Source organism: Capra hircus, chromosome 3 (genome assembly GCF_001704415.2).
Source record: "Capra hircus breed San Clemente chromosome 3, ASM170441v1, whole genome shotgun sequence".
Lineage (NCBI taxonomy): Eukaryota > Metazoa > Chordata > Mammalia > Artiodactyla > Bovidae > Capra > Capra hircus.
The window spans coordinates 76,270,079-76,287,990 of NC_030810.1; the positions used below are offsets into that span (position 1 = coordinate 76,270,079).

A 17,912-nucleotide genomic window follows, 5' to 3' on the forward strand; every position below is an offset into this window, starting at 1 on the left:
AACCCATATTGGGCATCAAGGATGCTCTAGACCCCTTTTCTTTTGGGAAAAACAAACAAACATTAAAATCCTGTGGTCTTTCTGAACCTCCCACTTCTTTTTACTTATGCCCAGCTTTTCCAGACTTGGCCAGCTTGTATATTGCCAAAGCTTTGGCTGCAGTGTTCTTGACATGCCATTAACCTGACTGCTTTTACATGTTTCCTTTGCAACCTTTAATGCGTTTCCTCTTTACAAATCCCTTTAAGTTCTCCCTTCCAGGTGGATGAAGCCAAGACACTAACACACTCACATCATAAAATTTATGCAAATCCAATTAATCCAATCAAAGCTTGTTTGTGTAAAAGCACATCTTATGTGCTCTTTAAAGTCATTTCCCATGAATGGAAATCTTAATTAGATGACTAAATTTAGAAGGATAGAGCATCTTGCAAGAAAAGCAAGCACATTTAATCCTTAATGCCATAAACTGGAAAATCTGAGCTTCACCTACCAAGAATAGTACAGTTCCATTACACATAAATTTCAACCTGTGCTTTTTAAAAGAACTGCACGAGCATGTCCTCACATTTCTAGAGCAACAGGCAGATGCATATTTTTCACTTCACTATCCAATTTAAAATGAGAAGACTGAAGACATTTACTACACAGGTGAGTACACCTGTTACGTAATTTATAAAATGCGAGTTAAAATGACCTTATTATAGAAGCAAAACACAGCAATAGTAACAAAAATATCCTAGCCAATTTTAATTTTTATTGTGCATACTAACATAAGCTTTTGCAATTATACAAATTTAGCATTGTCCATTGTTGCAAATAATGATTTAATATTATGTAACATATGTGTTGGAGAAGACTCTTGAGAGTCCCTTGGACTGCAAGGAGGTCCAAGCAGTCCATTCTACAGGAGATCAGCCCTGGGTGTTCTTTGGAAGGAATGAAGATAAAGCTGAAACTCCAGTACTTTGGCCACCTCATGCGAAGAGTTGACTCATTGGAAAAGACTCTGATGCTGGGAGGGATTGGGGGCAGGAGGAAAAGGGGACGACAGAGGATGAGATGGCTGGATGGCATCACTGACTTGATGGACGTGAGTTTGGGTGAACTCCGGGAGTTGGTGATGGACAGGGAGGCCTGGCGTGCTGTGATTCATGGGGTCGCAAAGAGTCGGACACGACTGAGCGACTGAACTGAACTGAACATATGTGTCTGAAGGGTTAACTTCTTAGTTAAAATCAGTTACAGAAATAAAGTTACTTTGTAAGACAGGCAGATTTAGATGTCACATTTTGCAGACAGATCAAGGGAGCCTAGAGGTTAAATAGTATATTACAGGTTTATCTCTCCAAGCTGATAAGGGAATTATTACTTCAAACCCTTGAGTATTACTATAATGTACTTTTCACTAAACATCCTTCTGTTCTGAACCTAATTACCTTTCTATTCCAGATACCCTTAGAGTTTCTTCAAACAAGAAGGTTTCTCAAGTCTAAAAGACTTTGTTCTTTGCTTGGAACACCCTTGCCTCACTTACCTGACTAGCTAATATCACCTCTCAGAAATATCTTTCATGCCTTCTTCCCTTTTCCTCATCCCAGATCACTGTCAGTTATCAGGTTTAGGATATTTCAACTCTTCACCTACATGGAACTTGAGTTCCTAAAGAATGGAGATTCTTCCTTCCATCTTTGAATATGTAGAGCCACATATGACACCACAAAGCCTTGTCCAGGGAAGTCTGATAAATATTTCCTAAAGAATAAATGAGGAATGAATTACTAAATACCAGATCATTGTGCTTTAATGTGATTGGGAGTAGGCTATTTCCTTTGTAACCACTGGATTCTTTGGAGAGGAACTAATTTGCACTTGTTTGATATTTCACCCTAATTGGGAAATCCTGAATTTCAATGAAAAGTATCCATAAACAGTAAAATCCAAATTTCATTTTCCTGGTTCCTTCTGAAGTTAATTGAAGTTGTAAGTGATTCTGCCTGCACCAGAGCACTGAATCTTCCTTTACTCATTAATGTCATTCTCTAAAGCACCACTAATTTTTATCACTCTCTGAGGAAAGAAACTCCTCTCAAAAATAGTTTCATGTATTGAGTCAAATGTTTCAACTCTTAATCTATAATTACTAATGAAAATGTACAGAGTATGATTCAGACACCCTGAGTGACAATAAAATCTTGACTCATCTCATTTAAAAACCCTGCTAACGATGATCTGAATCCTACTTGAGAACATCAAAAAAGTTTTCTAATTTACCAAACACGCAAACTTCACATGTGAAATGTATTGGTGGTTTAATTTACCAAATAGAATGGAAGATGATATGCTCTTTAAATCAACCAATTTGTTTTGAGAAACATAAAGTAATGAAAACAAAGAAAATATCACATTTGATGAAGAAAGAGCATATGCTACATAAATGCTTATATGTGTGGTGTTAGTCATGTCCGACTTTTTGAGACCCCATGGACTGTAGCCAGCCAGGTCCTCTGTCCATGGAATTCTCCAGGCAAGAATAGAGTGGGTACCCATCCCCTTCTCCCTGAGTTGGGAAGATCCTGACCAATTTGTTTTGAGAAATATAAAGTACTGAAAATAGAGAAAATATCACGTTTCGAACCAGTGTCTCCTGCTCTGCAGGTAGATTCTTTACCATCTGAGCCATCAGGGAAGCCCACATAAACGCTTAAGTAGTGACAATTCAAAGTAATAAAAATTTAATTGTGCCTTGGACAATTAAGGACATGGGGGAAAAGACACAGCGGTTACAGAGGCAAAATGTGATGATGTTAAAGATTTTTACAACAAATGATAGATGTTTGAAATATTCTCCACACAAAGTAAATAAGATGTATTTTTAACTACATTCTATACGTGTGTGTGCTTGGTTACCCAGTCACATCCAACTCTTCGTGGCCCATGGACTACACAGCTCACCAAGCTCCTCTGTCCATGGAATCTTCCAGGCAAGAAGACTGAAATGGAGTGCCATTTCCTACTCCAGGGGGTCCTCCCGACCCAGTGACTGAACTCGTGTTTCTTAGGTCTTCTGCACTGGCAGGCGGATTCTTTACCACCAGGGCAACTTCTTTGAATACATGAAAAAGTTGAGTGTGCATGGGAAAATATTTGACATTAGGGATGACTGGCAAATAAAGCTAAATCTTAAAGATGGGTTTTAGAAAAATAATTTGGACTTTCTGGTTTAAGTATCTATGAATAGGTACTCCAAATAATTTTAATTTAACTTCTCTAATTCTCTTCTCTTAAAACACACAAATCATTACTTATATCTACTATTTGAAAGGCATTCTATTGGGCATTACGTGGTGAACAAGAGTCAAAGATATACAAGATATATTTGCTCTTCTATAAGAATTTACAATCCTTTGATGGCCATAATATTTGCATGCAATTAACCATAAAAAGCAGAGACATTGCTTTGCCAACAAACGTCCATCTAGTCAGGGCTATGGTTTTTCCAGTGATCATGTATGGATGTGAGAGTTGGACTGTGAAGAAAGCTGAGTGCCGAAGAATTGATGCTTTTGAACTGTGGTGTTGGAGAAGACTCTTGAGAGTCCCTTGGACTGCAAGGAGATCCAACCAGTCCATCCTACAGATCAGTCCTGGGTGTTCATTGGAAGGACTGATGTTGAAGCTGAAACTCCAATATTTTGGCCACCTGATACGAAGAGCTGACTCATTGGAAAAGACCCTGATGCTGGGAAAGACTGAGGGCAGGAGGAGAAGGGGACGGCAGAGGATGAGATGGCTGGATGGCATCACTGACTCGAAGAACATGGGTTTGGGTGGACTCCGGGAGTTGGTGATGGGCAGGGAGGCCTGGCGTGCTGCGGTTCATGGGGTCACAAAGAGTCAGACACGACTGAGCGACTGAACTGAACTGAACCATAATGCATAGACATGTAGTATACTACACTGTATAGGCTACCTACAGTTGGAAAGATTTTATTAGTCATTTGATTCCAAGAGGGCAAATCTGATCATAAGAAGTTGCGTGGAGTTCTGTCTTAAAGACTGAACTCCTAGATCAGACTCAGAGAGAAAATGCCACAATCTCTTAGCAATGTTTGCTGTGGTCATGGGAGGAACAGTATACGTTGTCATACAGTATTTTTGCCTACTTGGTGAAAAATTTAACCTACTTTCTTTATAGATATCTGACCATAAAATGACTTTATACTGATCCCAAAGCAAAAACCACTAAGAAAAAAAAAGAGTATGAAAAATTTCTGCTCTATTTGCCAGGAATGAAAGTACATCTGAAATACACTATTTGGTTCTGGCGCCATGCTTTACAAACACAGGACATCTGAGAAAATCAGATGTGAGTGGCCAGAATGGTAAAATGGACTCAAATTCATGCGTTGTCAAGCTGAAGACCATAAATCGCAAGAAGAGTCAGAGAACTGAAAGATAACTTCATACACTGGGCTTCCCTGGTGGCTCAAACTGTAAAGAATCTGCCTTCAATGCAGGAGAACCAGGTTCGATCCCTAGGCCGGGAAGATCCCCTGGAGAAGGAAATGGCAACCCACTCCAGTAATCTTGCCTGGATTCCATGAACAGAGGAGCCTGGTGGGCGACAGTCCATGGGGTCGCAAGGAGTTGGACACGACTGCTCCACTAACACTTTCACTGGGAAACCATCTAGGCTGTTCCATATGGCTTCAGAAGGCGAGAGACCACTAAGCAGAAGACAAGGAGACAGGCTTTCCCTGTTAAGGTAGACTGTCCTAACAGTCAGACGTGTTTCATGAACAGAAAGGGCTTCTCTGGGAGCCATGAGTCTGTTTTCTGCCCTGAGTGGAGTTAAAACCAGTTATCTGAGGTTACAGTGGCCAAAAAGCTATGTGGCTTTCTCCAGGTCTCAAAAGTAGCAACTAGCGGAGCAAGGAAGACAACTCAGGTCACTCGCCAGTCAGATCAGTGAGTCACTGCTCCTTTTATTTAAATTTCATATCCATGAAACCTGCATACACAAAATTTATTAACAGTTCTCTGCATTCACTAGTTCCATAAAATAGTATATTATGACTACGGTTCCTTTTGTCTTGCTTTCTCTCCTCCTCCCCACTCTACACCTGCAATTCCTCCTGTTTTATGTAAGTATATAAGGGCAAAGAGTTATTTAAAAAGGAGTTTATAGGAAAGATTACCATTGATTAGATGCATCAAGAGAAGTGTTAGGAAAAAGATGGGACTGGGGCTGCCCCCAAAGAATAGAGATTATTTAAATAGATGGAAACCAAGAGCAGGGAGAATTACATAAAGCACAGAGAGCTGCACTTTCTTAGGTCACTGCTGTTTCACAGGAAACAGCACCACAGGACTGGACCAAGATTAGAGAGTATTTCTAAGTTCCTCCAAAAAAAAAAAAGGATTCAAAATATATAAATATATAAATGTCTTTTTCCCTGAAATATATCACTGAATAGTTTTTCCATGACTCTAACTAGTTGCCAAACTTATGCCAAACTAGTATGCTAAATGTAGTAACTATGCCGTGAGTGCAGTTGTTCAGTTATATACTGTGACAATTATATTGTGCCGTGTTAAAATCATATTATAAGAATTTAAGATCTGTGTATCAAAAATGGGTAATTTTTTGTTATATCCATTTGCAAATTTCAAATGTAGTCTTACTTTTTGTCTGAAAAGATTTGATGTCAACAAAATAAAGGAAAGTGTCATAGAACCAAATGATTTTGGTTAAATTAAATGCTTTTTTCCTAACCTGCTACTACCTCTTCACTATCACAGATTAAGTGTTAACTGTAAATACAATATTCAATCAACAGTATAAATTCATAAAAAGAAGCTATCACAATAATCACATACTCTTCATCTCTATCTTTTAACTATTAATAATACTGCTATGCAGAACGATTTCTTGTAGGCAGTCATAACCCCTCCCAGAGATGACAAAAAATTTGGTCCTGAGAAGGAGAACCATCTCTGTGTTAAAAGCGCATATGCAGGTACATCACTTCCTTGCTGTGGGGTCATGAGCTAGTTGATTAATCTTTCTGAGCATCAGTGTCCTCATCTGTAAACTGGGATAACAATAGTGCCTATCCCTAATATTGCAAGGATTAAATTAGTTAATATGTGTAAAGTACTTACAAAGATTGATGTACACCAAGTGCCTGTATATGTCCCGCTATCCGTGTAGTTTCTCACTGGCTGCGTGGCCTTGGGCAAGTCATTTAATCTCTCTGGCCATTCATTTGGAAATTAGGAGATGAAACTAAATGATCTCTAAGGCCTCTTTCATGATGAAAAAGTTCCAGCTACAAAGAAGCATAATCTCTCTCACAATGGGTTCACAAATCTTTTCCAAAAATGGAGTGGCAGAAAAAGCCTGTCAGTGTGGCTTGAATAAAGTGTCTACTGGATTCCTCTATCTGTATTCTAGACTGAGCCCCAGGAAAAAGGAAAAGGGGACCCCAAGGAACCATGTGATGGAGCCAGTGAGAAGAAGAAACAAAGGTCTCTTTGTGAGAGACCAAAAGGGTTGTCACGTAGTTTTGACTAAGTCTCTTCATTCATTTGAGTAACTCAGCAAAGCCCACGCTGGAAAGGCACGTGTGAAGGAAGAGGTCATTGCCACCAACCGAAGATAGTGGTTTGTTTTTCAACTGGAAATGTCAGGAGCTCATTTTAAATTACAAGATGAGGCCCCAGGTGCACTGCCTTTATCCAAGACTGCTCAATTTTGATGTTTGGGAGAACATGGCATTCTGCTTTGATGAGATCTCTGGAAATACAGGATATTTCTCAGTGTCAAGAGCACTTCCGTGCAATCCAGTGTGAGAAAAAGCTAAATCTGAAATCTCGATTAAAAACCTCGATAGGAAAGTACAGTTTTTGCCGGCCCTGCTGAGAGCACCCTTAAAAAGGGGATCATTATGCTCGAAATGCAAAACACAATTTCCGCAACATAGAAGTTCTGGTTGTATCAACACACGTCCTTAGAGAGGAAATGCCGTAAGCTACTTTGGTAACTGTAGATATGTCAGGACTACGTTTGTCTTTAAGCGCCCCATGATTTCATGAGCCTTTTATTTCCTGAGATTGTTGTGAGAGACTTAGAGAAGGGGGAAATTAGCTTTAATCCTGTTTTTGGAATTTGGAGCAAGCCAAACAATCTCGATAAGCCTTGTTTTCAAGGTAAGCTACCCATGGAAAGTACTCAACAAATGTTCGCTCAGGGAAAGAAGGAAAGAGGAGGGAGGGAAGAAAGAAATCCCAATAGTCACAAGAGTTTTATCAGAAAGGTCACACACCAAAGAGACTGCCATAAATCTTTTTGCCATCATATGTTAATTAACAGGAGTTCTCAGGTGGCACTAGTGGTAAAGAACCTGCCTGCCAAAGCAGGAAGCATAAGAGACACAGGTTTGATCCCTGTGTTGGGAAGATCCTCTGGAAGAGGGCATGGCAACCCATTCAAATATTCTTACCTAGAGAATCCCATGGACAGAGGCTATAGTCCATAGGGTCATAAAGAGTCAGACAGAACTGAAGCAACTTGGCATGCATGCATTTTAATTAACAACTAAAGTAGCATTGTTGATTAAAAAAGATATATATATATATATTTAACTGATCAAAGTAGAGAATTTTAGTTAGCATGATAAATGCTAAAAAAAGGACTCTTACTTGGTAAAATTCAAACTATGCAGATTGACTAAAATAGTTTGGAAATACTTCCTACCCTTGAACAAACAAGCTATAAAACTCCTGCAAGGCCTGTAACCTACAGCCCTCTGACTTGGTTCTCAATGGGCAGGAGTATTTCTGCTTGAAGAGTGTCAATTGGGGGACACAGAATCATACCTTGACTATGCTTCTTTTCTATATATCTTTCATATAAGGTTTATACACTTAAAATACACCAAAGGACCAAGATCTGCCAGTTTATTAAACTTACAGAACAGAGTGTATGGACTACTTTGCCTATTTTAATGAATGGTTATTAAGTGTGTGCTCAGCAGAATTTGGTTATTATAATCTCATCATCACAAACTTCAGTTAGTCCCTGGATAATTTATCTACCCAAAAATAACCAAAGAGCTGGGCATGATGAGTCAGATTATAAAACTCCGACTTTGAGATGCTCAGATCTAGTGATGGAAACATGAATAAAAATAAATACAACTTAGAGCACGATATAAGATTTTTTTAATGCCACAATGTGCTAAAGAGGTCGCACACGAGGCAAAGAACCCACCGGCCAATGCAGGAGACTCAAGAGGTGCGGGTTTGATCCCTGGGTCAGGAAGATCCCCTGAAGAAGGGCATGGTAACCCACTTCAGTATTCTCGCTTGGAAAATCCCATGGACAGAGAAGTCTGGTGGGCTATAGCACACAGGGTTGCAAAGAGCTGGACACGACTGAAGCAGCTTAGCATACAGCATGTGCTAAAGACGCGAAGGAATCACAGAAGTGAATGCAGCTATCTCATCTAAGGAAGAACATCTGCTCACAGGAGTCGGTGCTTGGTCTGAAAGCATACAGAGGAATGTTCCAGAAATTTTCTTTTCTTAGGAGAAGGGTGGGGGAGCACTATAAAGGTTAGAAGCAAGGGAGATAATGAATCCATATAAGAAATTATAACTTTATTAAATACCAAACACACACACACACACTTCCATTCACACATGTTCTCTCAGTGAGAAAAGTCCACCAAAAGGCTGTCTTTAAAGTTTCAAATGCACCTGATTTGGAAAAAAATCTCAAGATTCTGTTTTCACCAAAAAAAAAAAAAAGTGATTTTCCTGACAGTGATTCTCAAACTACATCTGTCATAATAAGACTAAAAAAGTAACCAGCCTGCTGAGTGAAAACTGGCATTCTCAGAAATAGTTTAAATATTACTGAATATAGAACTCCATTTCACATGCTATGTTCAGATAAAATATCTCCCATCAAAATGATATTCCTATGATTTTCCAAAGGCTGTTAAAAAGATCTTCCTAACTATACGTTGAGATCTCTGACCTCAGAACTTGCCTCTTCCATCTATCTACATGGAATGTTGAGCTGGGAAAAGCAAGTTCTACTGGCTATTCCAGGTAGCTCAATGGTAAAGAAATTTGCCTGCCAAAGCAGGAGACACGAAAGACACAGGTTTGATCCCTTGGGTCGGGAAGATCCCCTAGAGTAGGAAATGGCAACCTACTCCAGTTTTCTGCCTGGATAATTCCATGGACAGAGGAACCTGGCAGGCTACAGTTCACGGGGTTCCAAAGAGTTGGACACAACTGAACATGCACGGCATGGCCACTGGCTATTCCAGTGGTCTTAGAAACCGATGAAGTTTTACCTTTGAACACAGATTGTAAATTCCCCTTTTCATGCCTGGTTGTAAAAGCATAAGGTTACTGTAAAATGCACAGTGATATATAATCAAGATGCTTTAACTCTCCCCTGTCTTCTAGGAATGACACCATTTATGCTGTGAATCCAATTGGTAGGCAATGGTAGGTAGCCAAGAGAGAACAGGACTTGAAGTAATTGATTCAGATCCCAGAGGAGCAAACTGCTTAAGCTCCTTAGATGTGTTACCACACATAGTACCTAAAAAAGTTATTATGAAGAGTTAATGACTTACCACTTCCATTCAACAGAAATGATTAAGGGTGACATCCTTTTGCCATGTACTACCAATAGACGTCATTGGCATTTATGTTAAAAGGGCAGCTATCACTTACTATTTCATGCATGTTTATATTTAAATTCTTAAAAGGTATGGGAAGTATCATTTCAGTCTTACAGACAAGAAAGTTGAGGATAAGAGATAAAATTTCACGCACAGTGTCTGAACTGTCAAAGGGAAGTGAATATGCCTCCCTTGTTATACATGCCAAGTAATACCACTGTGCCTAGCACACAGTAGATGTATTGTTATGATTCCAAACTTATAAATAATGGCTTTCGGGAACAGTTCCAATTTAAAAATTAATATGATACAATGCATACTTAACAGATGGTATCAACACTGCTCCCTGGAAACATTATTTCTTCCAAATTATACAAATGAATGAGATGACTCTTTATAATAATCTTGAAAATAAGAGTTTACTGAAATATTTTGAAAGACAGCATTGAGTGTTAGAATTATGAGCTATAATAATTAGGACATTTCATACTGTTGGCTTTTTTATTTTTGCTATTCTCTCTATAAGAAACTAAGAAAAGAAGTATGAAAATCTCATTCATTTTTCTACTCCACACAGCAAGTGTACTGGGCTGGCAAAGCCATGCTATAAGCAATCTAACCATCTCCAATGACCAAGCAGCTAGATAACCCATGTAATCTGCTCATGTTATGTTTTCCTTATATGCAGGCAGTGATTTATTGTCTCTAACATGCATTTACACCCATTTGATTCTCAAAACTCGCTCCGCAAGACAGGAAAGATGGGCAGGAATAAGTCAACATTTTTTCAGACAAGGTAACTGCTGCAGAGAAGCCACAGGGATAATGAGTGACAGAGGATGGAGGGGGTGGGGGAGAAGGGGAGAGAAGGAGGAGGGGCAGGAGAAGAGGCAGAGGGAGAAGGAGAGGATTCAGATTCCTGACCCCCATAACAATCTCTTAATCAGTATGCAAAGGGGAGGGGATAAATGAAAAAAAGAGACTATCAACGGAATGCAGGGAGGGAGACGGGAAAGAGGGAGGGTGAACATGAATGAATGAATATGAATGAGAATATCTAAGTAAAGAAAAGCCCTCAGAGACATGAGGAGGAGTTTAAACAGAGTCATAAATCCTCAAAGTGTAGTTCTTAACTTTTAGGAATCTTGGGCATTTCTGACAATCTGATAAAGCCACCAGGCTCTTACTAGAAAAATGCACACATGCCTGCACACACATATGGGCACACATACATACATAAGGTATTTTATACCACAATTTCAGTGTGTTCACTACTCCCCCCAAATCTAGCGCTAGGGTCCATTTTAAGAAACATGTCTTAGATGCAGAGGACGCCTCAGCTCTCCGTGCACAGCTGTTTGCAGATCTAGAACCAGAGGATTCCAGAGAAAAGCAGGTACCCGCAGCACCATACCCATGTGCGCCACAGAGATAAGAAACGTGGCTGCAGATCAGAACAGAAACATCTTTGAATCCGTCCTGTTGCCACCCACCTTTCCATGACATTTCAAGCTTAATAGGAAACAAATCAATTTCCTACACTACACATTGAAACTATTATCTACTCTGGAACACAAAGTTTCCCATCAAATCAGAAAAAAAAAAAAAAGAAAAGAAACCGAAGAAGAAAGGTTTGAGAAAAGTTTGACCCTTTCAGTATGGAATCCCTATGACTAATTATCTTTAAAGATCTGTTTGACATGTAAGGATAAAGGTACATTACAAAATAACTAAATACACGGGCTTTGACGATTCTGGCACTGTCACTGTAGGACTCTGGACTGATCATCTCACCTTTTTACATCCAAGTCTCCTTCATAAGTTTACTGTGAAGATTAATTGTATTAATGGATTGAAAAAATGTAATACAAGTCTGACGTCTAATCTCAGTAAACATTTCATTTCTCATTAAAAAGTGGGCTTAAAGATAGTGTGCATGTTTAAAGAAAGTATGTTACTATGGTGAGCATTAAACAAAGGAACACATTAAATTTATGTTACACAGTGTCTGGTACATAGGAAATATTAGCTACTGTTACCCTGAAGAAATGAAGAAATGAAGGTGCTGTCAAAGGCAGAAATCACTGACTGGATTGGAAGAACAGAGGTCTGATTGAATTCTACTATTTTTGCGATCAGGCTCCCCAATTTTGTGGGTGATGGATAGAACTAGGTGGCTTCTGTCCACCTCAAATATTTTATCAGCCCTGGAGCCCCTAACAAAGGTATTTTGCTAGATGCCTTAAATAGGCTGTGTGATTAATTATCCCCAAACCTTGGGAGGAATAATGGTAGCTAACACACATACACCTGGGCCCTAATCTGATATTTACATACGTTAACCAATTTCATACTCATAGGATCTCCATTTTACAGAAGAAACAGGCATAGAAAGAGAGGCTCAAGTTCACATAGCTGGAAAGTGGTAAATCTGGGCTTGCAATCTGACCCCAGAATTGTGATCTTAACCTCTATAGACACTGCCTCTCAGGAAGCATATTGTTTAATCATTGGTTTATAAATAAGTAAAATTTCCCAAGTTCACATGGGTAGTGAGAAAAAGCAGGATAAGAATTCAGACCTAACGCTAGTGTCTGTGCTTTTTCTCCTGCCCACACCACAGAAGTATAGTGTATTCTGGGAGTGGAGACGGGCAGCGTTAGGAGTGGGCACCCAAGGCAAGATTCAAGGAAGGAGAGGTCTGTGGGGAAGCCTCGAGTATTTAACAAGATGGAGCTCTGGATATGAGATATCTTCCTATCACCATCTACTTCCACCACATTTAGAAATGCAACATCCTTGGGATAGCAGCAGTAGCAGCTCCATGCCTCAGTCTCAGAGCTGGGGGAGCTTCCTGCGGATGCAGGCATAAAGAATCAGAAATATCCCCTCACTCTTAAACGTGCCCAGCTCAGTGTTGTTTTTCCAGCCTTCATTCTGGCTCTATGAAGAGGGATGGTTTAGCTTTGTCTCCTTCAGATCATCTGTGTTACTCAGAGATCTAAGGAACAACCGGGGCCAGTGTAGTGGCCACTGTATCCAAACATAGAGAGCAGAAACCATTGTCAACACCAGGTCTTTTAATCAACAAAAAACACAGGTCCCTTATTAAATTTACATCTGTAAATCCTAGAGGCGGTGCTTTTGTAAACGCTATACAGATCAAACTGAACAGTACCTGTTTTAAAAGAGTTTGTAAACCATGTCATCTTTGTAAATGAGTCAAATTACAGGTGTTTCCTGAGAATACAATTAAAATAATAATATTTCACAACACAAAATAGATCTGGAGATAAAGAGCCTAAAATTATCTTACACGGATATTTAATAATAGAAGAGCCCTACACTACGGTCCCCAAAATGTCCTAAAACACCACCCATCACACAAGTCCCTACTCAGTTCCCAACAAATTGAGAAAAACTCAGCCTGACACTCCAGGACTCAGTGCTGAGACCCTAGTCTTCCTCTTCAGCCACATATCCCTGTGTTCCCCACACACCACCTTAGAAACAAAACCGGCCACTCCCTGTTTCACAGGTACAAGCTGCATTCTCTCTACCAAGCACGTAGTTCATGTTCATACAGCTGCTTCTTCGATGTCCTAACTCAAACTCCATTTTGGCCCTCCTTCAAATCACATCCCCAAAGCCGCCATTTGCTTCAAGAACCCTTTCTCCATCTCTTCAATTAAAAATGATCTTGTCCTCTTTGAACCACCAGGGGTCTTTTTGGTATACATATGTGTGTGTGTCTGTGTGTGTGTGTATACATATACATATATGTGCAGATAACACTTCTTTTATGGTGATTTATGACTTTTGGCATGGTTTTTCCCAACTTAGCATGTAAACCCTCTAGGATCAGTGACCATAGATTACTTCTGAAATTGCCTTTTTTATAACCACTACTCTGGCTAAGAGAGTGCATGCAACACAGGAATTCAATAAGCATTTACTGAATTACTATTTTGTTAATAATGTTAATTATAGAGTGATCTCCTATGGATTATCAACTATGAGCCAAGAATGATGTTTACATATTATATCCCATTTAATATCCAAAATCCTATGACTTAGAAAATCAAGAATTAAGGAGCTGTAAATTAGTTGTTACATAGCAATCAAGGTTACATAGCAAGTAAAATCCCCAACTCTTAATGTAACAGCAGAATGCACTTTGAATCTGTCAGACTCCATACATTCACCCCAAGTCAACACTATATATGTGACAAAATGTAAAGAATATATTGCTTTTCACTTTTAGATAAATAAATCTGGTAAATTGGAAACCAAACCACTGATTGTGGTAGTGAGGAGAACTACTTTCCAAAATTAGTTTTAAGGATTAGAAATGAGTTTGAAGGTTAAATATATATATATATTATATAGAATCTTTATCACTATAGTCCAAGAAATGTAGAAGATGGGGAAAGAGACCATTGGAGGCATTTGTTTAGAAGAATGATTTATGAGTAAGCTGAATTGGAATACTGTAATGGAAAAGGCACAGGTTTGACATAGTAGGGTTAAAATTCTGGACGTAATGTTTTTAGGCTTGGTCCTTGGCAAGTTAATTAACCTTTCTAAATCTCAGTTTTCCCAAAGGTTAGTCGGCAATACTAACAGCTTTCATAAGTAATTCAAGTATTAGATAGGTATAGGGAATAGGGCTTCCTACGTGGTGCTAGTGGTAAAGAACCCGCCTGCAAGTGCAGAAGATATTAGCAGATGCGGGTTCGGTTCCTGGGTCCAGAAGATGTCCTGGAGAAGGGCATTGCAATCCACTTCGGTATTCTCGCCTGGAGAATCCCATGGACAGAGAAGCCTGGCGGGCTACAGTCCACAGGGTCGCAGAGTCGGACATGACTGAAGAGACTTAGCACGCACGCACAGAGGATAAAATCCAACGAATGACAGGTATTGCTAACACTATTATTAGTAACACTGTTTTCATGAAAAGTGACTGGGCTAAGTCAGTGTTCTTGAGAGGAATGGAAAGGCAGGGCTGCCATTACTGTTCCCAACCATTCACACTGTGAGAGTGTACTAGTGGGAAGAGCGGAAGAGGAAACAAAGGCCAGCATCACAGCTAGCCTCAAAACCCCAACACTTCCTTCTGTGCACACTGACTCCCAAATTCTCTCTCTTGTAACTAAAGAACTGAAAATCAAATCATGGGAATCAAGTCAGGTCATTCCTTTTAAAATCTCGTGGGTATATTCTGGATCCTCACCCTGGCAGCCTTTCTCAGCTTCTTTCAGAGAAAGTGTTCTCTGGAACTAGGACAAGCAGTATGGCACTTGGCATCAGGTCGAAGAGGCATCAAACACCACACCCACCGGCTTCATTTTCAGGTGCTTCTAGTTTATTATCTGATCTTCGGGGGCCTCAAATGTTAATCGACTGTATATCCTGGAAGGGTTGCTCTGAGAAGTGCATGTGGCGCTGACTATTCAGTGCCCAGCACAAAGTAGGCACTCAATAATGACTAATTAATTCCCTTTCCCCTTAGTAGCTCCCCCTAAGTGGGGAATAATCAAGTTCTTTGTGCAAATATGTTAGCATCTCTAAATGGCACCTCAACAGGGATGGATACTTGGATCTGAAAAGTGCTATCTCATTTAAATGAGACACAGAATGGTAATTAACAACTGACAAGTTACAGACATTCCTGATTATGGTTGAAACCAAACCAGTGTCCTGAAAGTAACAGGCTTTTTTCTTAAAAAAAAAAAAAAATCTTGAAAAATCCCTGAGCTATTTAGTCTCTTGAAAAACATGTGCCTTGGAAACCCAACATCTGCAGAAAGCAAAAGGGCCTGATTACCAATTAATTTTTTCTCTTACAGCTTCTCAAATAGAGGTGAGAAAATAAACATGACACCATATTTGGACTTTCTGGCATAGTTTAGCAAATTACAATGGAAAAAAACAAACATTTTCTGGTGCAAGGTCTAACACTTTTCAAACCAGTAAACTTGAGCTGGATTTGAAGTCAACTATCACAGTACCTGTGATAAAGTTACTTTAAAGTTACCAAGAAGTTTCTTGGCTTGTTTATGGAATTCCATGATGGGTGGGAACTTTTCATTATTTTGTAAATTATTGACTAATTTCCCCTGAAATCAAAGAAATCATGAGTATCCAAACCTTAGATGTTCTTAACATTCATTACTGCAACTCAACCACTGAAAAAAAAGTACCTTTTCTTTCCCCCTTCATTTGTTATCTGCTGAGAGAGAAGGGAAGAAGCTACCACAGGAACGGAACCTCCAGTACTTTGACAATATTAAAGGAACCATATATTGTCTTCCGAAAAAACAGGAATTCTCTTACCGATAACTTTGCACCACATTCACATAAGAAATTATTAAACGATTATTAGCTTCGTAATCACATATGTATATGTGTGTGTATATATTTATGTGTGTGCAGGCGTGACCGTAGACACACACACACACACACACACACACACACACAGTTCATAAACCCAAGAGACATTCTCAGAGAGGCTCTAGGGGAAAAAGACAAGCTGCCCAGGGAGTGGAACAGCCTTTAAATAAATCTTGTAATTTAAGCACAGCTCCCGCTTTTCAGCAAGCACTGCTTCCGGAGCCTCTTCATTTAAGAGTTCTCATTTTCTTTTTTAGGTATTTGTTCCCTGGTCAGCTTAGTGCCATTGGCACTGCCTTTCGGGAAAGAAAGCAGGCGGTAAACCGGACATATGCGCCCCGACTCTGGAAGCAGGAGTCCCTTCCACAATCCAGTAATTGATCCCCGTCTCCCTCTCGCCGGCCCCGCTGCCGCTCGCCTTCCAGTCGCTAGGTGAGAGGCGGCGGCCAGCAGAGCAAGGCCACAGAGTAGATGAACTCAAGATTGAACCCGATAACTCACCTCCTCCCCAGCCCCGACTCCCACCCGTCACCTCCTACAACCCCCTTCCCTCCCATCCCTCTTCGTGACACCCTACGGTGCAGCCATCGCGGGGATGCGGGGAGGCAGGAGCGGCAGCCGCGGAGAGCTGGGGGCTTCCTTGGCACCCACCCACGACGCGCCCTAAAACACTGTCCTCTGGGGAAGGGGCTGCCGGCAACTTGGAGGAACTTGGAAGGCAGAGGCTGAGGCGCCCGGACCTCGGCGGGCCCTCAACCCAGAAGGCGAGGGGAGGAAAAACGGTGTCGGGGCGAGGGCGAGTGCCCCCGGGCTTACCACGAGCACGGGGACCCCGGCGGCCAGAGAGTAGAGGAGCACGGGGGGCACGGCGCTGCTGTCCTCCGGGCCCGGGTAGGGCTTGCGGTAGGCGCTGTCGTGGCAGAAGAAGCCCTGCACGTTCACGGTGAACGTGTCCGTGTACTCGAAGTAGTACGCCAGCATCACCGTCCCTGCCATGATCACCATCTGGAAATAGAGCATGCTGCTGGTGAGCGCCGCGGGCCGCAGGGGCATGCACGCCCCCCGGGCCGGGCCGAGCCGAGCGGGCGACGGACGGACCCCCTCCCGGGTCCGCCGAGGCAGCCACCCGGGGGCGCGGCGGCGGGGGCGGCAGGAGGACGAGGCGCGGGAGGCGGGATGGAGCTGCCGGAGGAAGAGGCGGAGGCAGGTCCGGGTTTCGAGGCGCCGGCGGGCTGCGGAGGAGGCGGCTACCCCCCGGACGAACCCCTGCTCCCCTCCCCGCCCCCTGCCCGCCGCAAGCGCCGCCCGCCCGAGCGCGGGGTTGCGCGGGAGGGCGGGGAGTCCCGGGCCGCCGGCAGCGGCCAGGCAGGAGACGGTCCGCGATGCAGCCGCGCCGGACCGAAGCCGCGGGCCCGCCCGGCGGAGGGGTGGACCAGGCGGCGGCGGCGGCGGATGGGACAGCGGCACCTGTACCCCTCGGAGGGCAGACGCGGTAGAGCTGGAGAAGCTCCTCGCCGGGGTAAAAACCCAAAAGAGGGGGAGGGGAGGCAGCAGAGAAGGAGCTTCTAGAAACTCCCTTCTGAGGCAGCAGCTGGACGGTTTAGGAAACCCGCACAACGCCTGGGAAAACGGTGCGTGGATGCGTCTTCCGGGGGCAGCCCCGCGAAGCGCAAAGTCCCGGTGCCCTGCAGCGACTTTCAGCCGGCGCTCCCTGGGATTCCTTAACCCCGCGCAGGACACACGCCCAGCGCTGGTTTCTAGGCGCAGAGAGAAGCATCATCTCAGAGGATTTTAGATTCGGAGTTTCTC

General features: G+C 42.0%; 1 protein-coding gene across 2 annotated transcripts in view; it reads right to left on the minus strand.

Moving 5' to 3' along the window:
* Nucleotides 1-17,364, minus strand: part of PLPPR5 (phospholipid phosphatase related 5) — a 135,226-nt gene extending 117,862 nt beyond the window's left edge. Inside the window, exon 1 of one of the 2 annotated variants that reach the window (XM_005678058.3) lies at nucleotides 16,920-17,364. In XM_005678058.3, coding sequence (XP_005678115.1) covers nucleotides 16,920-17,156 — 237 coding nt within the window. In that variant the 5' untranslated portion in view covers nucleotides 17,157-17,364. The remainder of the gene's footprint in view (nucleotides 1-16,919) is intronic. The other variant, XM_005678059.3, reaches the window with a different exon arrangement.